Genomic DNA, 19,298 nt, shown 5'->3' with positions numbered 1-19,298 from the left:
CCCCCCCCAAAAGTTGGTTATTTAGATTTTTTTAATGTCACACTAATCATGGACCGCCTCCACCGCCTCCCCCCACCACATTATAAAGAGCAAAGTCTTTTTTTTCTATTGGACAAATTCATTATTCATGCAGTTTTCAAAAAACCAGAGAAATTATATCTAAAACAAGCAATTACTTCAGTTTCACAGCTCGCTGGCTGGGCATTTAGTAAAGCTGTTCCTTGCATCATGTCTTCCTTTTTTCATTTTTAATGTTCACAGGAATAGGTTGTTTACAAAGGTAGCCAGAGTATTGCACATATATTGTACACATATTAGTGAAGAGGAGGCATTTCAAAATCAAGTCTTCCAGTGTATCTACCTTAATGAGCTCTGCTCCCTTTGCTTTACAGCAAAATCATTGTTTTCTGTGAAACAAACACTTGAAACAGTTGCAACAACTCAGGCATAGAAGCAAGTCCTTCCTGTTGAATGGTAGCATCAGATTGCACCTCTTAGGAACATAGGATCCTGACTTATGCAAGCCACACTATTTAATCAGCTAGCCCAGAATAATCTAGCCCAGTGTTTCCCAAACTTGGGTCTCCAGCTGTTTTTGGACTACAACTCCCATCATCCCTAGCTACCAGGACCAGTGGTCAGGGTTGATGGGAACTGCAGTCCAAAAACAGCTGGAGACCCAAGTTTTGGAAGCCCTGATCTAGATTGTTGGTGAGCCTCCAGGATTGTAAAAGGTAAAGGTAAAGGGACCCCTGACCGTTAGGTCCAGTCGCAGGCGACTCTGGGGTTGCAGTGCTCAACTTGCCTTGTGTGGCTATGTCCCTCCCTCCCCTTGAGAATAAGACACAAGACACAAATGATAGATTTTAAGTGGGCGAATAAGGCTACAACTTTTATTGGTTACGGATGTTGAGTGGTATTGGCTTAGGCATTGGAACCTAACTGACTATATCTGACACCAACCCGTGTGTTGGAGTCTGGGAGAAATTGACCACCAGTAAGGAGTGATGTACATCTACCGGAACTCCTCCTGTGGCCACCGTTGGGGTGTGCCTTACGGCCCTGCCTCTCCAGGCTCTGGACCAAGCTCCGCCCCCGGAAACCTTTAACGGAATATTTCTCCATTTGCTGGGCGGGTGATGACGTAACCTGCCCCCCCTTCTGAACAAGCCCCGCCCCCTGGCCAACCTCATTGGTCGGCCTGGGACTGACGGAGATGGGAACAGCCAATCGCGAGGGGGCTGAGCTCTCAGCCTCCATTGCGAGATTTCGGTCGGGCCTGCCCACAACACCACCTCCGCCCCAGGCATGACTAAGCTGCTTCTGGCGAACCAGGGAGAGATAATTCCCCACCAGCTACTACCAAATCCTTAAAAAACAAAAACAAAAACCCCAGGGATTGAACCTGGGGCCCTCTTCATGTTAACCATGGGGTTAGGAATGCTAAAAAGTACTGCGATGAAAAACAGAACTGTTGTACAGACCTTGGAGTCAGTGCTGATTCTGCTTCATGAGACCACATCTCCTGCCATCATCACCAAGATGGTGTTTGTCTGTTGGGTGAGGTGGTCCAAATGGGTCTTTTCTCCTTTCCAAATGACTAACATTTCTTCGTTTAAACTATTTCTATACTGTACTGCACAATTTCCACCGAGGTCAGGTTCAGAGTCTCAGCGTTTAAGGGACTAAAGCTGCCACACAATGTGTCAAAAGTCAAAATCTGTGTTTCAGGTTTTGCCAGTGGATTGTTAACGCCAACAGATGCCGAAAGCGTGCCAGAATTCGCCAGATGGCTCGTGCCACATGACTCATGGGTTTTGTACAGAAATAATGAAGGCGTCCTGGCTGGGTTGTTGGGTCTCGGTTGGCTTCTGATCTTGCATGCTGGCAAGAATGTTCTTGCCCTATCCTTGGAGGACAGTGGGGACGGGTGAAGGAAGGGTCATAGCTCAGGAGCAGAACATGCAATCCTGGCACCTCCAGTCAAAGGATCCCAGGTGGCTTCTGATTAACTGACAGTTTCTTTAACCAGGTGACAAGCTATAGTTTAATTTCCCCCCCCCCACATTGTAAGCCACATTCCAATATCCTAAATCACATTCTGATTTCTAGGGACCAGCTGTTGAATACCAATCTACACAGGGAGTTTGAGTATCAAAGCAACAATTAAAAAAAACAAAGCAAAAACGGAACAAAAGCAGCCTGTACCAGAACTGCATTAGGGAAATTAGACCCCGATTATTCTCCTTCGGATATACTGTCAAGTCAGTACTGCAGCGGATTCTGACAACAGCATTTGCAGAGATGGGCTTCGCTTTCTCCTGACCGTGTCCATAACTACTTTGTATTCCCAAGTCTCTGCTCTGCCGCTCTTCATCCATCACCATCCGTCCCTGCCTATTTGGCCGTCAAAAGTCTGCTCAACATGCCTGCCTTTTGTACAAGCAACCGCCCTTCCTCCCCAGTTGCATGATTTTTATCTGAAGTGAGCTTGCTTCATTTCTTTCGCCTGTATTTAATGAGTTTTTAAAAAACGCCCAGTCTCTAGCTGCTTTGTATTCTAGCGTGGTGAATGCCTCACGTCCTGAGTGCAGACAATTACATAAAATTTTCTTTACGTAGAGGCTTACAGGGAAGTATAAATACAGTGTAAGCCCTGGTGCTGCTTAAAAAGAGAAATCATATGAACAATGCTGAAGGCTGAGAAAGCCGCATGCCTCCAAATTGCTGTCAAATTTTTTAAAAAAAATGGAGAAGAAAAAGCCAATGTCCTCACCTGAAAGCAAGTGCACAAAGCAGAAGCGTTGGTGCTCTAGATGTTGCTGAACAACGTTTCCCAGCATTCCTGGCCATCAGGCATGTTGACTGGGACTGATAGGAGATGTAGTTCAGCAATATCTGTAAGGCCTCAGGTTCCTCACACTCAAAGGTAGAAATCTTTATACAGTGGACCCTCGGGTTACGTTACCTTCGGGTAACGTAACTTTCGGGTTGCGAACGTGGCAAACCCGGAAGTGTATTCTTCCGGGTTTTGCCATGCGCGCATGCGCAGAAGCACTCTATTGTGCAACGCACATACGCAGAAGCAGCACTTCTGCTTGCGGATTTTTTGGGATACGTACAGACCCCTGGAATGAATTACCTTCATATCCAGAGGGCCCACTGTAATTAAATCAATAAAAAATCTAAACAGAAACACCTGGAAGTTATGGATCGCCTGCCAACTCCCTGTCCGTACCATCCAGCTACAAATCCTCTATTGGTTAATTTAACATCTTCTTAATTTATCCTTCAGCTAACCTTTTATCCTTCAGAAATATGTAACAATTTCTCTCTTTTTTTGGTATTTTGGGACATATTGTTTTATTTCCAGACGTTTATGTATTTCTCTCATAATAATACATTTAGGAATAAAAACATAGTTAAAAGAAGATCATGGGATGCATAGAGCAGACTGTGCAAAGAAAGGCTGTTGAGTACTTACTGGTATGTTGTCGGGCTGACGTTGATGCGACGAGGATGACTTCCTGACTCAAATTTGCTTGCTAGGGTGACATTATTGCCAAAGAGACAGTATCTTGGCATTCTCACACCAACTACTCCAGCCAGAACAGATCCTGAGTGAATCCCTATCCTCATCTGTTAAGGGAAAGGGGAAAAAAAATCAAACCTCTTACATTGAATCTTCTGTTATTTTCCCTAGCAAATGAATAGATGCTCAGAATCCAGCGCAATGTTAATTTAAACTGATATCAACAGCCACAGATTCAGATGGTCAGGAATATTCTGGTTTGCATTTCTGAAGAAGACAGATAAAGATGTGAAAGAGGGTTGTGTGCGCGTGCATGCGCATAGGCATGAGCCCACGTTTCCTTGTAGTAAAACACATCTCATTTCATTTGGGTTAACGCCAGAATATTTCATTCTGCTAACTTTCATAATCACAAAAAACACACACACCAACAGATGCAATGGTATGCAACTTTGTGGCCACTGACAGAGTATAAGAAAACATGGCCAATTAATATACACTCATGGCATATTCAAAATCAGTAGTATAGTTATATACATATTACATATACATATGCATATACATAGTATATGCATGTACTAGGGTGATGACTTTTTTACAACCTCATTTCCCTGTATCATAATTTGATGAGCTTTCATTAAAGGTTAGATAAAATCTTACTTTCAAAGAGATTTGATTAAAAAACCTCACGCACAAAATGATTTTAGAAATTTTATTTATCCATTTTTTGACCATTTTTGAAATCACTGTAAGCAGATATAAAATTGAACCCAAGCTTTAGAGTCACATATATAAAACATTATATAGGGTCATCAAACACACAAGGAAGCTTTTTTTAAGCTGCAGTAACAGTATAGACGCTGCTAGAGGACGATGTTTTGCTACCTTTCCTGTAGGTTCTTTTCCCAGCATGGCTGGGAGGGTCTGCTGGCTGAGTTTTGAGGTCCCAAAAAGGGGCTTTTACCTTGCGCAGGTGTGACATTTGTATACCCTACGTTGCTAAGAACACTCCCCATTGTGGAATGTGGTGTTGTGTCCAAATTTGATACGAAATATATATATAGAATTGTTAATACAATTTTATGAAATGGTAAAACGGCATACAAAAAAATTTAAAACGGTTTGTGCGTAACATTTTTATATATTTCAACGGAATATACCAGGCTGCATGGCAAACTGTCAGGGATTATGGGAGCCGTAGTCCAGTAACATCTGGAGGAGCACAAAATTCCCCACTCCTGGGCCTACAGTCTCCTCAACCAGTTGTGTGAATTAATGGGGAAAGCACCATGTATAAAAAAAATCCACTAAGATACACCTTTGGACCTGCCAACAGATTCAAACCAACCAAGCAACTCACTATCAAACTATGGATATTTTCACAAAAGCTCACCGCAGTTGGAGCTGGGGTGACTACAAAACAGTGTGACCTTGATGAGATGTGATGAGATTTTTTTTATCAGGAGTTTCAGCCCAATGGCCTGCTGGTTTTAACAGCTGCATCTTCCCAAGTCTGTTTAATGTGGGAGTGCAAATTAAGTATGGCTGAAAGGGTAAGAAAAATTATATAACCAATGTCTCCTTGCATCTAATCAAATAAATCTGAGAGGTGGGAGAGCCTGAATGATGGCTATGCCTGCTCCCCCCTTTCCCAGACACACACCGGGTCCTTTTTTTGGAAATATTCCATAGCACTTGTGGCCTTTTGGATTTACACAATCTGCACTATGGTCAGGCTCAGGAACAAGGCTGCGGAACCAGCTTGTTGCTTTCCATGTCACTCCTGTTTAAAAGAGAAACCATTCATCTCCCTGAGATTCTTCCGGCCTGAGCTGAAATAAAAGTCTGGCAACCCGTCAGCCTGCATATATTCTTGTAACTGTCAGGCATGAAAGCATATTACATTGGACTGGGGAAACTGGAACGACACCAGAAGTCTTTTTCTTTCTTTTTTTGGCACAAATGCTTATAAAGAGGAATTATACTTTGGTTTTGCTTCGCTTGCCCAGGAAAGAACGTTCAGGTTTGGGAAATAGCTTCCTTACTGGAAGAGCAGCCATCCATGTTTGCCTCCTCCTACAGCTTCTTGGTTTGGTTCGTCCACTCATGTCATTTGGAATGATCTGCTTTGTCAACTCCGTGGAGCCAGTGGTTTGGATTCCACAGCAATCCTGCTTTGGGGCCAAGGAATCAGGCCTTTCAGGTCTCCGAACATTAAATTGCAACACTTGGTATTTAAACTGCAGCACTTGGCATTCCCATTGTTCAAAGCCCTGTATACCTGAAGGAGCATCTCCACTCCCATCGTTCTGCCCAGACACTGAGGTCCAGCTCAGAGGACCTTCTGGTGGTTTCCTCAATGTGAGAAGCGTGGTTACAGGGAACCAGGCAGAGGGCCTTCTCGGTAGTGGCACCCACCCTGTGGAACGCCCTCTCATCAGATGTCAAGGAAATAAACAACTATCTGGCTTTTGGAAGATATCTGAAGGCAGCCTTGTTTAGGGAAGCTTTTAATGTTTGATGTTTTACTATGTTTGATGTTTTAATTTGCTGGAAGTTGCCCCGAGTGGCTGGGGCAACCCAGTAAGATGGGCATCATCATCATCATCATCATCACATTCATACATGGCTTCAGTTCTCTTTACAACAGCCCTGTATTCTCATTTTCAAAACTTTTCACCAATATTTCTGTGGGAGGTTGAAGCAAAAGGGGGACAATGCATTATTTGGGGCATTCTGCAGAAACCAAGTGAAGGCTGCCAGCATCTGGCTATGGAAATCAGCTCTGCTTTTGCTACTGGCACTAAAGGAACAAAGAAAGAAAAACAACGCAGATGAAAACAAATGTAATTAGATGAATGACAACTCAACAAATGAAGAATGCAACCAATATGAATTACCAAAGGAATGACGAAACAAATCAGGTGTTTAGTCATGGAAACAAATGGAAACATGAAAATCTTGCCCAACTGTGCTCAATCTATGCTCAACTGTGGTGCATAGAAGAAAGCCACCTTATATCTGAGAAACTCCATTTTTTAGTTGTGATTCTATGGGGTGAGATAGGACAGAGGGCCAAAAGCAGTCCTATTACCAAATCTAGTAGGTCAGAGCAGGCACCATGCTTGACCTGTAAGTTTTTACAGGGGTCAAGGAATATGGTCTCTGGAATATTTGAGGCATGGAGCATAGCTGTCAACCCTCCCTTTTTTGCAAGAAGCTCCCTTATTCCAAGCCACAGCTGTCAACCTTCCCTTTTTTTGCTGGAAATTGCCTTATTCCAGCACCGTTTCCCGCTGCTATCCTGGACTGTTAGATATACCGTAGACGGCGTAGACTGTCCCCGGAACAGGTGAGGCTGCTGCTGATCCCTTATTTTCAAATCCGAAAGTGGACAGCCATGGCATGGAGGCATCCACGGCTGGTGTGAGGCCAGGCAGTTCCATCCTTTGGCCAGAGTTGGATGGTACAACAGCTGCATCCCCACTTGCCCTCCTTCAGGTCACTAGTGTTCCTTCTGCAACACGGTTTAAACTATGCCTCCGTTAAGGAATACAACAATGTTTAGTGCATCTTGGACCTGGTTTCCTTCAGCGAGACATTTCTTAGCTAATTAACATTAGCAGGACACACGCTCAGCTGAAGGAGACCACATGGCTTAAACCAAATAAGTACGGTATCTAAATCAGTCCGGTTAAATTTGGTCACCAAATCAAATCAGCTTTCTGCAAAACGTCTGCTCAGTGTCCAACCTGCTTGGCAATACATTTTTATTATTAGTTTGCTACTGTGGGCGGAATGAGAAGGTTTCTTTCTTTCCTCATAGGGTTTTTTTATTTTAAGATCACGGTTGGTTGACTTCTGCTTTCCCCTATTTCTTCTCCTTCCTTGGCATATACATGATCCTTTCTAGACATGTTCCCTGCAAAGAGTCCTTGCTTTACAATTTGGTTACTAATACATTTCAGGTTTAAATCCTTGCGCATTGTCTTGGGCTCCGCAAGCTGTAAATGAAGGGAAGTCTGTAATGGACAGTGCTATTTTTCAAAAGGGAGTTAACAAAATGTACTTCAGATCGCTAGCCAAGCATGAAGGGAAGAAAGCCAAAGCCTATTTTTTTTATATAAAAAGACAGGATTTGTGAGAGGAAATATGAGAATATTACTTCACTATCTTGTACGTGAATGTTTTCCAGCTCTCTGAAATATCCTTTTCTCTAGTATTATGAGGCCTTTGGGGACAGAGAATTTAATCAATATTATAGAAACAGCAAAAATAAGAAGCTCTCTGTAAGGAGAAAGGAGGGTAAAAAACAAGGACATAGTATATAGAAGAAATATATAATTTTTTGCAGGATTATTCATAGGTCTTTCAAAAGAGGAGAAAATAACCCAGGGAACTGGGCCTCTGTGAGTATGTGACATATCTTCAAGCGCTGGGGGACTTTGCTGCAGGTCTTATGGTGTCACTGCAGAGAGAGAAATTTGGACACACAGACAACTCCTCTAACAGAGTTTCTCATGGGTGAGTTGTTCTGTGAAACCTGGTGTGTTCTCAGCAACCTTCAAAATAAAACCACCCATTTCGTTCCAGTGTTTTCAGAAAGAGAATTTTTAAACTGCTGTGTGAAAATAAAATCCAAAGGCATTCGCTTTCAGAGGATTTCATCATGTGTTGAGTCAAGATTCTTCCATATGTTCAGGCAAAACAGGCCTGCTTCATAGAATCTATAGAATTAAGCTGCACAACTCAGCTTGTGACCTCTTGCGCATATATCTCAGCACAACCATGACATACCATAGCTGCCAAGTCTCCCGTTTTTCGCGGGAAACGGATTTTAATCCGTTTACCGCTGTTCTCCCGAATGGAAAAAAATCCCGGAAATCCCATGGATTTCCTACTTGCCAGAGGCTCCATTTTGGGTGCCGCTCTGCCCATGTATGGGCACCGGAAATCGGGCAGAGTGGCACCGGAAGTTGCTTCTACGCATGTCCAGGCATGTGTAGAAGCGACTTCCGGTGCCGCGCCGCTGCTGATTCCGCATTTTTCAGCGGGAGACTTGGCAGCTTTGTGACATACCCTTCAACAGCCCCGGAAAAATCGGGACATCCCATGAAAGCACGGCAGCCATTTGGGGCGCCTTGCTCTCACATGATTTCAGGGTGAGATCTCGCCCCAAAAAGCGCTTTTTTGAGGTCCATGATCTCAAGCAGGACTTAAGACCAAGCAGATATTGTCCCAGATATGGCCTGCATTGTGTTGGAGGGTATGGCATGACGAGATACCCAGTGATTTTACAGTTCTTTCCGAAGGGCTCACAGAACTTCACATTTCTCTGTAATTGTTACCATAGTGCTATACAATATGCCAGAATTTATCCGCATTAAAGACTGGGGAAATGTATAATATTTTACTTTTCCAGACTTAGCAAAAAGAAACTTAAGTCACATGGCTTACAAACTAGGAAGAAGCATAGGGCTAGCTGGGCCAAGCGTAGGCCTACTGTTAGCTTTAGTGAGCCATGTAGGATATACCAGTATTAGATGTAGCAAACACCTATAACAACAACCAGGTGTATCATCTTGAAGGTTAACAAACATATATAGCACAAGCTTTCATGGACTAATCTGTTTGTCTTTCAGGTGTCGCAAAACCCTTGTTGGCAATGTATTTTATTGAGCTTTAAATATGGAAAGGTGGGCTATACCTTCAACAATCAAACGAAAAGCCGCAATGTCATAGACCACTTGAATGTCCCATCCACCGTATTGTCTCCACAACCTTTCCTCAGCTAAAGGGGATATAACAAGATGAGAGGTAGAACTAAAGGCCATCCAATGAAGATGAATGATGGAAGATTCGGGACAGTTAAAGAAAGTGCTTATTCACACAGCCCATATATGGTTCAGCAGTAAAATTCTCTACCAGACTAGGTAATGATGGCTACTAGTTTGCATAGGTGCAAAAGAGGATTAGACAAGTTTATGTATTGCAAGGCTACTGGGCATGATGGCTATGTTCTGACTTCACCAGCAGAGGGAGCGTGTCCCTGAATACCAGCTGTTGAGGAAGACAAGTGGAAGAATGCTATGGCCTTCATGACCTGTAGGGGGTTTTGCAATAGAGGACACAGCTAAGCTTTGAATGGGAAAGAGCTGCACAGTCTCTCTCTCTCTCTCTTAAGAAATTGTCAATACTTGCAAATACTGAGTACATGCACTTTCATAGCCCAAGCATGACCAATTAGTGCTGGCATCTCTTCATTTCAATTTTGAATATTTTTAATCATTTCCTTACTTACACTATGCATATTTAAATGTCAGATAATGTTTTATTCATCACTTATTCAATGCTTCAAAAATAAAATAAATATATGAAGGATTTCCTCTCCCAGTCTAACAGAATTATTTTATTAAATCAGAAATCTGTGTTATGTCCTTTGCAGTCTATTAACATTTCCTGTGAGCAGTAAAGTTTATGTCCACATTGAAAGGAAAATGCAATGGTAAAAGATTAAAAATAGATTGTTACACTCTTTTTTCTTTACTACTACTAGTCAATAGCTTTGCTCAGGAAAAGAATTGTTAGTACTTTCAAGAAAGCAGTTGATCTAAAATAGGATTTATTTTCCAGCTTGATCCATAAGATTTCCAAACCTTTACTAGATTCTAAAGTAATACTAGGGTGGACTAGGCTTCAATTTATGCTCTTTCTTGCTGTCAATGGTATTCAAAGTGGTTAACAGGACAGCAAAAATACAATAAAAATAATAATGGTTAAAATGTATATGCATAAAAGAGCAGGGGGGAATCCAAATGTTAAAACATGACAAAAAAGGCATAAACAGCAGACAGTTAAGAATAAAAATCAGAGCCAAGCTGGATCAGCCCAATTGCCCCTCTAGTCCAGCATCCTGTTCCCACAGTGGCCAACCAGATGACTATGAGAAGCTTGCAAGCAGAAGCTGAGTGAAACAGTCCTCTCCTTTACTGGCATTCAGGGGCACATTGTCTTCCACTGTGGAGGTACCGTGTTTCTCATATTATAAGACACGTCTTATATTTATTTTTTCCTGAAAAAAACACACTATGGCTTATTTTCAGGGGATGTCTTATTTTTTCCCTCCTCCTCCTGCCGCGGCCAGCATTGCTGCTGCGCCTATCACTATGTCTTATTTTCAGGGTATGGCTTATATTCCTTGACTGCTTAAAAATCCTGCTATGGCTTATTTTATGGGTATGTCTTAAAATATGAGAAACAGGGTAGAAACAGCTTGCCTTCCATCAAGGACCACCTATTCCCACCTGAAGGAGCATCTCCACCCCCATCATTCTGCCCAGACACCGAGGTCCAGCGCCGAGGGCTACTGGCGGTTCCCTCACTGCGAGAAATGAGGTTACAGGGAACCAGGCAGAGGGCCTTATCGGTAGTGGCACCTGCCCTGTGGATCGCCCTCCCATCAGATGTCAAGGAAATAAGCAACTACAGTCATACCTCGGTTTAAGTACGCCTCAGTTTGAGTATTTTCAGTTTAAGTACTCCGCGGACCCGTCTGGAACAGATTAATCCACTTTCCATTACTTTCAATGGGAATGTTCGCTTCAGGTTAAGTACGCTTCAGGTTAAGTACGGACTTCCGGAACCAATTACACTCATACTTCGGGTTAAGTACGCTTCAGGTTGAGTACTCCGTGGACCCACCTGGAACGGATTAATCCATTTTCCATTACTTTCAATGGGGAAGTTCGCTTCAGCTTAAGTACTCTTCAGGTTAAGTACAGATTTCTGGAACCAATTGTGTACTTAAACCGAGGTACCACTGTATCTTACTTTAAAAAGATATTTTTAATATCTGATGTTTTACATTTTTGTATGCGTTGTAAGCCACCCAGATGGGTGGGGTATAAATAATAAAACGATGATGATGATGATGATGATGATCCGCTCCTCAAGTGGAATCATAGGCCTGCTCTGAATCACACTGGGCGGGTTCAGAGTCTAGGAGACCAGCAGGAGGGCTGAGCGATAAATCAATATATCGTCCAAAATTGGTTTGAAATCCATATCATGATATCGGTTTCATAATTTTTGACCTGGCAATATATTGCAAATCATGATGTGTGTTAAGGCTGGGCGATATATCGTCCAAAACCCACTTGAAGTCCATATTGTGAGATCAGTTGTAGAATTTTTGGCCTGGCAATATACCACGAATCATGATGTGTGTGTGTGCACGCTATGGAAAAATCACAATGTGAGGAAAATAGCAATAATAATAATAATAATAATAATAATAATAATAATTTATTATTTATACCCCGCCTATCTGGCTGGGTTTCCCCAGCTACTCTGGGCGGCTTCCAACAGAAAAGTGAAATAAAATAATCTATTAAACATTAAAAGCCTCCCTAAACAGGGCTGCCTTCAGATGTCTTCTAAAAATCTGGTAGCTGTTTTTCTCTTTGACATCTGATGGGAGGGCGTTCCACAGGGTGGGCGCCACCACCAAGAAGGCCCTCTGCCTGGTTCCCTGTAACTTGGCTTCTCGTAGTGAGGGAACCGCCAGAAGGCCCTCGGAGCTGGACCTCAGTGTCCGGGCAGAACGATGGGGGTGGAGATGCTCCTTCAGGTATACTGGACCGAGGCCGTTTAGGGCTTTGTGAAGCCAGCCAATGCCTCTACATAGCTCTATCCTTATTTCAGACCTTGTGATATATCAGTGTAACGCGATGTATCACGATGCTGAAAACCAGATAACACCCAGTCTTAACCAGTAGCACCTCCTAATCTACAGGGCACTGTAGAGGCAGCACTGGTGGGGCTGCTGAGGAATGTGCCGAAGCCATTTCGGCTACCACAGCAGCAGCAGGAGACCAGCCCACATATTCCTTGGAGGCTGGATCTGCTGTCCTGTGGATCCTGCCCCCTGAGGCAGTCGCCTCACCTTGCCTCATGGGTGGGCCAACAATAACCGTACGTCTGTGTTCAAATGAAGAATGTTGCACCCACTTTGAAAAAAAAAAACACACCATCTTATGAACATTCCCTTCTAAAATATTCACCTGTACCATTTTTTTTGAAGTCATAAATATTTCATTAAAGCACCTGCATACTAAATTAAAGCAGCTGGGGATGCAATAACTTAAATTCCACCATTACTAATGGATTTCCTAACAGCTAGCTTGCCAATCAATTTGTTTTCATGCCAGATACCATCCAGTTAATTGCTGAAAATTCAAAACTCATGAAAACTTGTGTTTCAGACCCCTGCTTGGCGGGGGGGGGGGTCTCCTGATGCAAGCAAGCCACTCTCTGTAAAGGGGGGGGGAGATGCTGCCTATACAAAAAAATAAAAGGAAGAGGGAAATAAAACAGATATAATAATTTCAGGAACCCTGATTTCTCAAACTGTATTACAGCACGGTAGTTTTATGCTTAAAGTTTTGCATTATTGCTTCCTTTCCTTTTCGTTCTGATTGTAAGCTACTTTGGAGGGACATGAACCCAGAAAAGCAAGCTAAAATATTTCCGATAATTAAATAAACCACTGTGGCCAGAACTAACTGTTAGAAGAGTGGCAAATAAACTGTAGTAGGCAAGTCATGCATGGTACCCAAGATCACAGTGAAAACGCAGGAAGGGAAATGCTGGAGAATGGAAGTGTCTATTCATAGACACATAGAATCATAGAGTTGGAAGAGACCACAAGGGCCATCCAGTCCAACCCCCTGCCAAGCAGGAAACACCATCAAAGCATTCCTGACAGATGGCTGTCAAGTCTCTGCTTAAAGACCTCCAAAGAAGGAGACTCCACCACACTCCTTGGCAGCAAATTCCACTGCCGAACAGCTCTTACTGTCAGGAAGTTCTTCCTAATGTTTAGGTGGAATCTTCTTTCTTGTAGCTTGAATCCATTGCTCCGTGTCCGATTCTCTGGAGCAGCAGAAAACAACCTTTCACCCTCTTCTATATGACATCCTTTTATATAGGTATTTGAACATGGCTATCATATCACCCCTTAACCTTCTCTTCTCCAGGCTAAACATACCCAGCTCCCTAAACCGTTCCTCATAAGGCATCGTTTCCAGGCCTTTGACCATTTTGGTTGCCCTCTTCTGGACACGTTCCAGCTTGTCAGTATCCTTCTTGAACTGTGGTGCCCAGAACTGGACAGAGTACTCCAGGTGAGGTCTGACCAGAGTGGAATACAGTGGTACTATTACTTCCCTTGATCTAGATGCTATACTCCTATTGATGCAGCCCAGAATTGCATTGGCTTTTTTAGCTGCTGCATCGCACTGTTGACATATTCCAACTAGCCTTTAAACTGGGGGGAAACCCCCAGCTTCAGTGGTGCTCTTTAAAACAAACTTCAGAGAAAGACCTAGCTATGTCTATGGTCCTCCTTATATGCACCCATAAAACTTTGTTGAGTCATGGCTTATGAATGACAAATTAACTAGTAAAAGATTCATTCATAGTAAAAGATTCATTCATAAGCCAGTAGGCACACGGTGATCTGTGTAGAACAAAAAGCCCAGAGATAGGCGTAGAACAAAAAGCCCTCTGGGAAGTGGGAGATGCAGCAGTGAGAGAAAAGCATTTAAACCAATCTCCTCTCTCTCTTTGCTACACCTCCTTCCTCCCTGAGAGAAACACTGCTGATGTGAACCAAACCACGCCCCTCTCTTCTACTCAAGGGGGTTAGTTCACAGCTGCTGCATTTCTTCACTTTCCCCATTTCTGATGCTAATACTTCCCCCCCCCCCTTATGCAGCAGCTAAACTGGTGACTGGAAACCTTCTGGTATGCGGGCTGAGACCATACCTGCCCGTGGGCTGTCTTGCCAGAGTCGTGCATGCTCTGGTTATCTCCCACATGGACTACTACAATGTGCTCTATGTAGGGCTACCTTTGAAGGTGACCCGGAAAGTACAATTAATCCAGAATGCGGCAGCTAGACTGGTGACTGGGAGGGGCCGCCGAGACCAAATAACAGCAGTCCTGAAAGACCTACATTGGCTCCCAGTACGTTTCCGAACACAGTTCAGTGTTGGTGCTGATCTTTAAAGCCCTAAACGGCATCGGCCCAGTATACCTGAAGGAGCATCTCCACCTCCATTGTTCAACCCGGACACATAGCTGCCAAGTTCCGGACGTAAAGATCCGGGATCGGCAGCGTGCGCATGACCGGAAGTTGCGTGACGCAACTTCCGGTGGCGCTTTGCCCTTCTATGGGCACCAGGAAATGGCGGCGCCAGCGCCGGAAGTCGCTTCCGCGCATGACCGGAAACACGTAAAAGCGACTTCCGGCGCCGGCGGCGCCATTTTCTGATGCCCATAGAAGGGCGAAGCGCAACCGGAAGTTGCGTCACACAACTTCCGGTCATGCGCGGAAGCGACTTCCAGCGCCGCCATTTTCTGGTGCCCATAGAAGGGCAAAGCGGCACCAGAAAAATGGCCGCCGGGCCGAAGCCGATTTAAGGGACAATACCGGGATTTTAACCTAAACGGGAGACCTCCGGGAAACGGTACGAAAAAAGGGGTTTTCCCGGCGGATACGGGATACTTGGCAGCTATGCCCGGACACTGAGGTCCAGCTCTGAGTGCCTTCTGGCGGTTCCCTCACTGCGAGAAGTGAGGTTACAGGGAACCAGGCAGAGGGCTTTTTCGGTGGTGGCGCCCGCCCTGTGGAACGCCCTCCCACCAGATGTCAAGGAAATAAACAACTATCTGACATTTAGAAGACATCTGAAGGCAGCCTTGTTTAGGGAAGTTTTTAATGGTTGATGTTTTATTACTTTTTTATATTATTATTAATATTCTGTCGGGAGCTGCCCAGATGGGCACGGTATAAATAAATAATAATTATTATTAATAGTAATATTTCAGAAGCTGATTTTTTTACTCCCCCCCCCACATTTCCAATGTTCCCCAAGTGGAAACCAGCAAGAGGAGCCAGCTGGAAGCGAGTCCTGGTTTGAAGATTATCTTAGCAAGTGTGTGGCCCACAAAGAACCACAGGAGGGGGAGTTGCTAATGACAATGCCTTATGTAAAGCATGGATTATTTAAATAAGTTAAATAAGTAAATGCTTGCCTGGATACTTCTGCGGTTATATAGCCACTCCACAAAAGTAACTGGGTTGAAATCGAGGAAATGTGAGCCAAACAAAGAGAGGTGGGGTTTGGATAACTGTTAATGCTTGCACATGCGTTGACAGAAGGGTCCCCTGCAGTCCTACCCTGTTTCTCATATTTTAAGACATACCCATAAAATAAGCCATGGCAGGATTTTTAAGCATTCAAGGAATATAAGCCATACCCCGAAAATAAGACATAGTGATAAGCGCAGCAGCAATGCCGGCCGCGGCAGGAGGAGGAGGAGGAAAAAAATAAGACACCCCCTGAAAATAAGCCATAGTGTGTTTTTTTGAGGAAAAAATAAATATAAGACGTGTCTTATAATATGAGAAACACGGTATTATAGGTACATTCTACAGAGGTTCTCATAACATCTTTGGATTTAGTTTCATTTTTCTCACGCACAGCGCTACCCCGTCACACAAAACGGCCTTTCCAGGAGCTGAAGGGTTCCTTAGGCTCTGTCCGACTGTGTACAGTCCAGCCTTTTTCCAACTGGTTTCTTAAGAGGGTACAGAAAAATTGGGCCTGAGGAACCATTCTAAGACCTATCCTCACTCCAGGCCCAATCTAACAACTTTCATAAACTGAAAGACTCCCACTGGCTTCAGTGAGCCCTGTATCAAGTGAAAATAGGAAGCTCACACCAGGGTTGCTTGCAATTCACACCTAAGCTGGTTTCGTTTCAGATGACAGAGGAAAGAAACATGAGCCCCTGTCAGGAATTATCTTCATGATGGTACTTAAGACACCTTTCCATTAACAGAAGTGATTTCAACTTTCCATTAACGTAAAAGTAAATAATTTTAAAACACTTTATTTTATGCTGAAGTTGAATCCTGCAGTAATAATAATAATAATTTATTATTTATACCCCACCCATCTGGCTGGGTTTCCCCAGCCACTCTGGGCGGCTTCCAACAGAAATATTAAAATACAGCAGGCATGTCAAACTTGCGGCCCTCCAGATGTTTTGGCCTACAACTCCCATGATCCCTAGCTAGCAGGACCAGTGGTTGGGGAAGGTGGGAATTGTAGTCCAAAACATCTGGAGGGCCGCAGGTTTGACATGCCTGAAATACAGTAATCTATTAAACATTAAAAGCTTCCCTAAACAGGGCTGCCTTCTGATGTCCTCTAAAAGTCTGGTAGTCTTTTTTCTTTTTGACATCTGATGGGAGGGCATTCCACAGGGTGGGTGCCACTACCGAGAAGTCCCTCTGCCTGGTTCCCTGTAACTTGGCTTCTCGCAGCGAGGGAACTGCCAGAAGGCCCTCGGCACTGGACCTCAGTGTCTGGGCAGAGCGATGGAGGTGGAGACGCTCCTTCAGGTATACTGGCTTAAGGCTTTAAAGGTCAGCACCAACACTTTGAATTGTGCTCGGAAACGTACTGGGAGCCAATGCAGGTCTTTCAAGACCGGTGTTATGTGGTCTCGGCGGCTGCTCCCAGAATAAGGTATGTAAGCCAAGCCGTATAAAACAATAAAACAAAACAATTAAAATAAGCAGAAGGAAGTTGTGGTCTGAGCCACGGCATCCTCAATCCTTGCGCGAGGCAATAGCTATGGTGTAAGGGAACAAACGTGACAAGACAACCATCTGGGATAAAAATTGGCCACAACTTTATCAGTTACAGATCTAGGTGGACTTTGGCTCAGGCACTGGGCATATACCCATTTCAGCCTGAGGCTGGAGGGCTGAAATTTGAAGTGGGTCATGCCAAGGATTGTGGCCTCCTCAAGATGCTAATTTGTCAAGGCAGTTGTTCCCACACAGCCACTGGAAGCTGCCCCACACTTGGGCTTCTGGACAGAGACGTCCACCCTTTTGGACATTTGCTTCCAGTGTTTGGTTTCTGAGGTGGGACATGGGTGGTGCTGTGGGTTAAACCACAGAGGGCCTTGCCGATCAGAAGGTTGGCAGTTCGAATCCCCACAACGGGGTGAGCTCCCGTTGCTCGGTCCCTGCTCCTGCCAACCTAGCAGTTCAAAAGCATGTCAAATTGGAAGTAGATAAATAGGTGGTGGGAAGGTAAATGGCGTTTCCATGTGCTGCTCTGGTTCGCCAGAAGCGGCTTAGTCATGCTGGCCACATGACCCGGAAGCTGTACACTGGCTCCCTCGGCCAATAAAGCAAGATGAGTGCTGCAACCCCAGAGTTGTCTGCAACTGGACCCTATGGTCAGGGGTCCTTTTACCTGTTACCTTTACTTATTTTTAATGTTGAGGGTTGCATCATCAGGAAGAGGGGGGTTTAATCTGCTGGGGGGGGGGCATGCCAGCTATGAGCTGGGCCAGAGCCAAATAAGTGCAGGACATCCCTTTTCTCTTTACTAGGACAAAGTTGAAAAGATGGTGAGACCTGTGTGTTTTTAGAAATGCATATCTTTGTTATTTGTTTCGTTTTCTATTGCACATTTGAGCTGATGTCATATGCTCCTACAATTTGAAGTCAAAATCTGGGGAGCCATCTTCCCGGACACCACCTTCCTGTATTTTACTACAAGAGCATGGTACACACTTTGGTTGCTGTGATCTTGTGCAATTTTGCACCACAATTTCCCCCCAGAAAGTGCCTTCGAGGGCATGTTGCCCAAAAATGCACATTTTGGGGCACCACATGAGATCGAGCACCGCAAAAAAGCACTTATTTCAGGGAGTAATCATGCTGTGAAATTGTGTGAGATCATGGCAATAAAAAAGGCCACAGTTCTCTTGTGATTAAAAAATGGGATGTCCCGGTTTTTCCAGGACAGTTGCAGGGTTTGTGATATAAGTGCTCTTGAAGCAGAAAAGGAGGGTATAACTATTGAAAAAGAGAGGGGGAAAAACCACTGTTTGTTTGCTTGCTTGCTTTAAAAATTAAAACAATAATCAGGAAACCTGAGCCTTTGAATAAGAGAGCTGGACTGGGAGGAAGAAGTAGGAGCTTTACCCACCCAGTTTTTTTAAAAAGAAAATTGTTCAAAATCTGTACCTCCCACTTCCAGATTCCAGATTACCCACCCACTCCACAATGCAAAAAAAAAAAAAAAAAAACTTTGTGGAACCATGCAAAAGGGGAGAGCAAATTTAAGCAGAAAAGTGGTCAGCTGTGAAAGGGCTAAGCACCATCACCAGAAACCATTTTCATGCTTTAATTTCCATCCACCAAATTCTATTTTCTTTAATCCACCTTTGGGGTTTCCTTACATGCAACCGCATATATTTAAAAAAATGTAATTTGCCCCTCAAATAACCTTTCCCCCTCCCAAAAAGCACAAAGGGGAGATGCACAAAGTTAATATACTTGGGCTTCACCCAAAACTATCTTGACCTGATTTCCCAGGCCTTTGATCAGCTACCTTGTTCATCTGTACTCCAGAAGCACAAAATAAATATAGAGATTAGACTGAACACAGCATGTTCTCTGGGGGGTGGTGGTGGTGTGGAAACAGCAAGATGAATGAAAACGCCGATTTGGCAGCAGATACACTGACAGATGATGGTGTGGCATGTCTCTAACTTCCTTGTTTGTTATTGCTCTGCAGCCACCCTTTAATGCCACTAATTGGGCAAAATTGGTAGTTTAAAGGACCCAGATGCCTCTCTCTCCAGTGCGCTGCACTGCCATGATCATTAT

General features: G+C 43.9%; 1 protein-coding gene across 2 annotated transcripts in view; it reads right to left on the bottom strand.

The window, feature by feature from the left end:
* Positions 1-19,298, bottom strand: part of GUCY1A2 (guanylate cyclase 1 soluble subunit alpha 2) — a 182,191-nt gene that overhangs the window by 23,450 nt on the left and 139,443 nt on the right. For both annotated transcript variants that reach the window (XM_060273854.1, XM_035114362.2), the window contains exon 7: positions 3,485-3,639. In XM_060273854.1, coding sequence (XP_060129837.1) covers positions 3,485-3,639 — 155 coding nt within the window. The remainder of the gene's footprint in view (positions 1-3,484; positions 3,640-19,298) is intronic.

This window comes from Zootoca vivipara, chromosome 4 (assembly GCF_963506605.1).
Source record: "Zootoca vivipara chromosome 4, rZooViv1.1, whole genome shotgun sequence".
In the NCBI taxonomy this organism is placed as follows: Eukaryota; Metazoa; Chordata; class Lepidosauria; order Squamata; family Lacertidae; genus Zootoca; species Zootoca vivipara.
The sequence above is the reverse complement of the archived record's forward strand: the minus strand, read 5'-3'. Positions and strand labels throughout refer to the sequence as shown.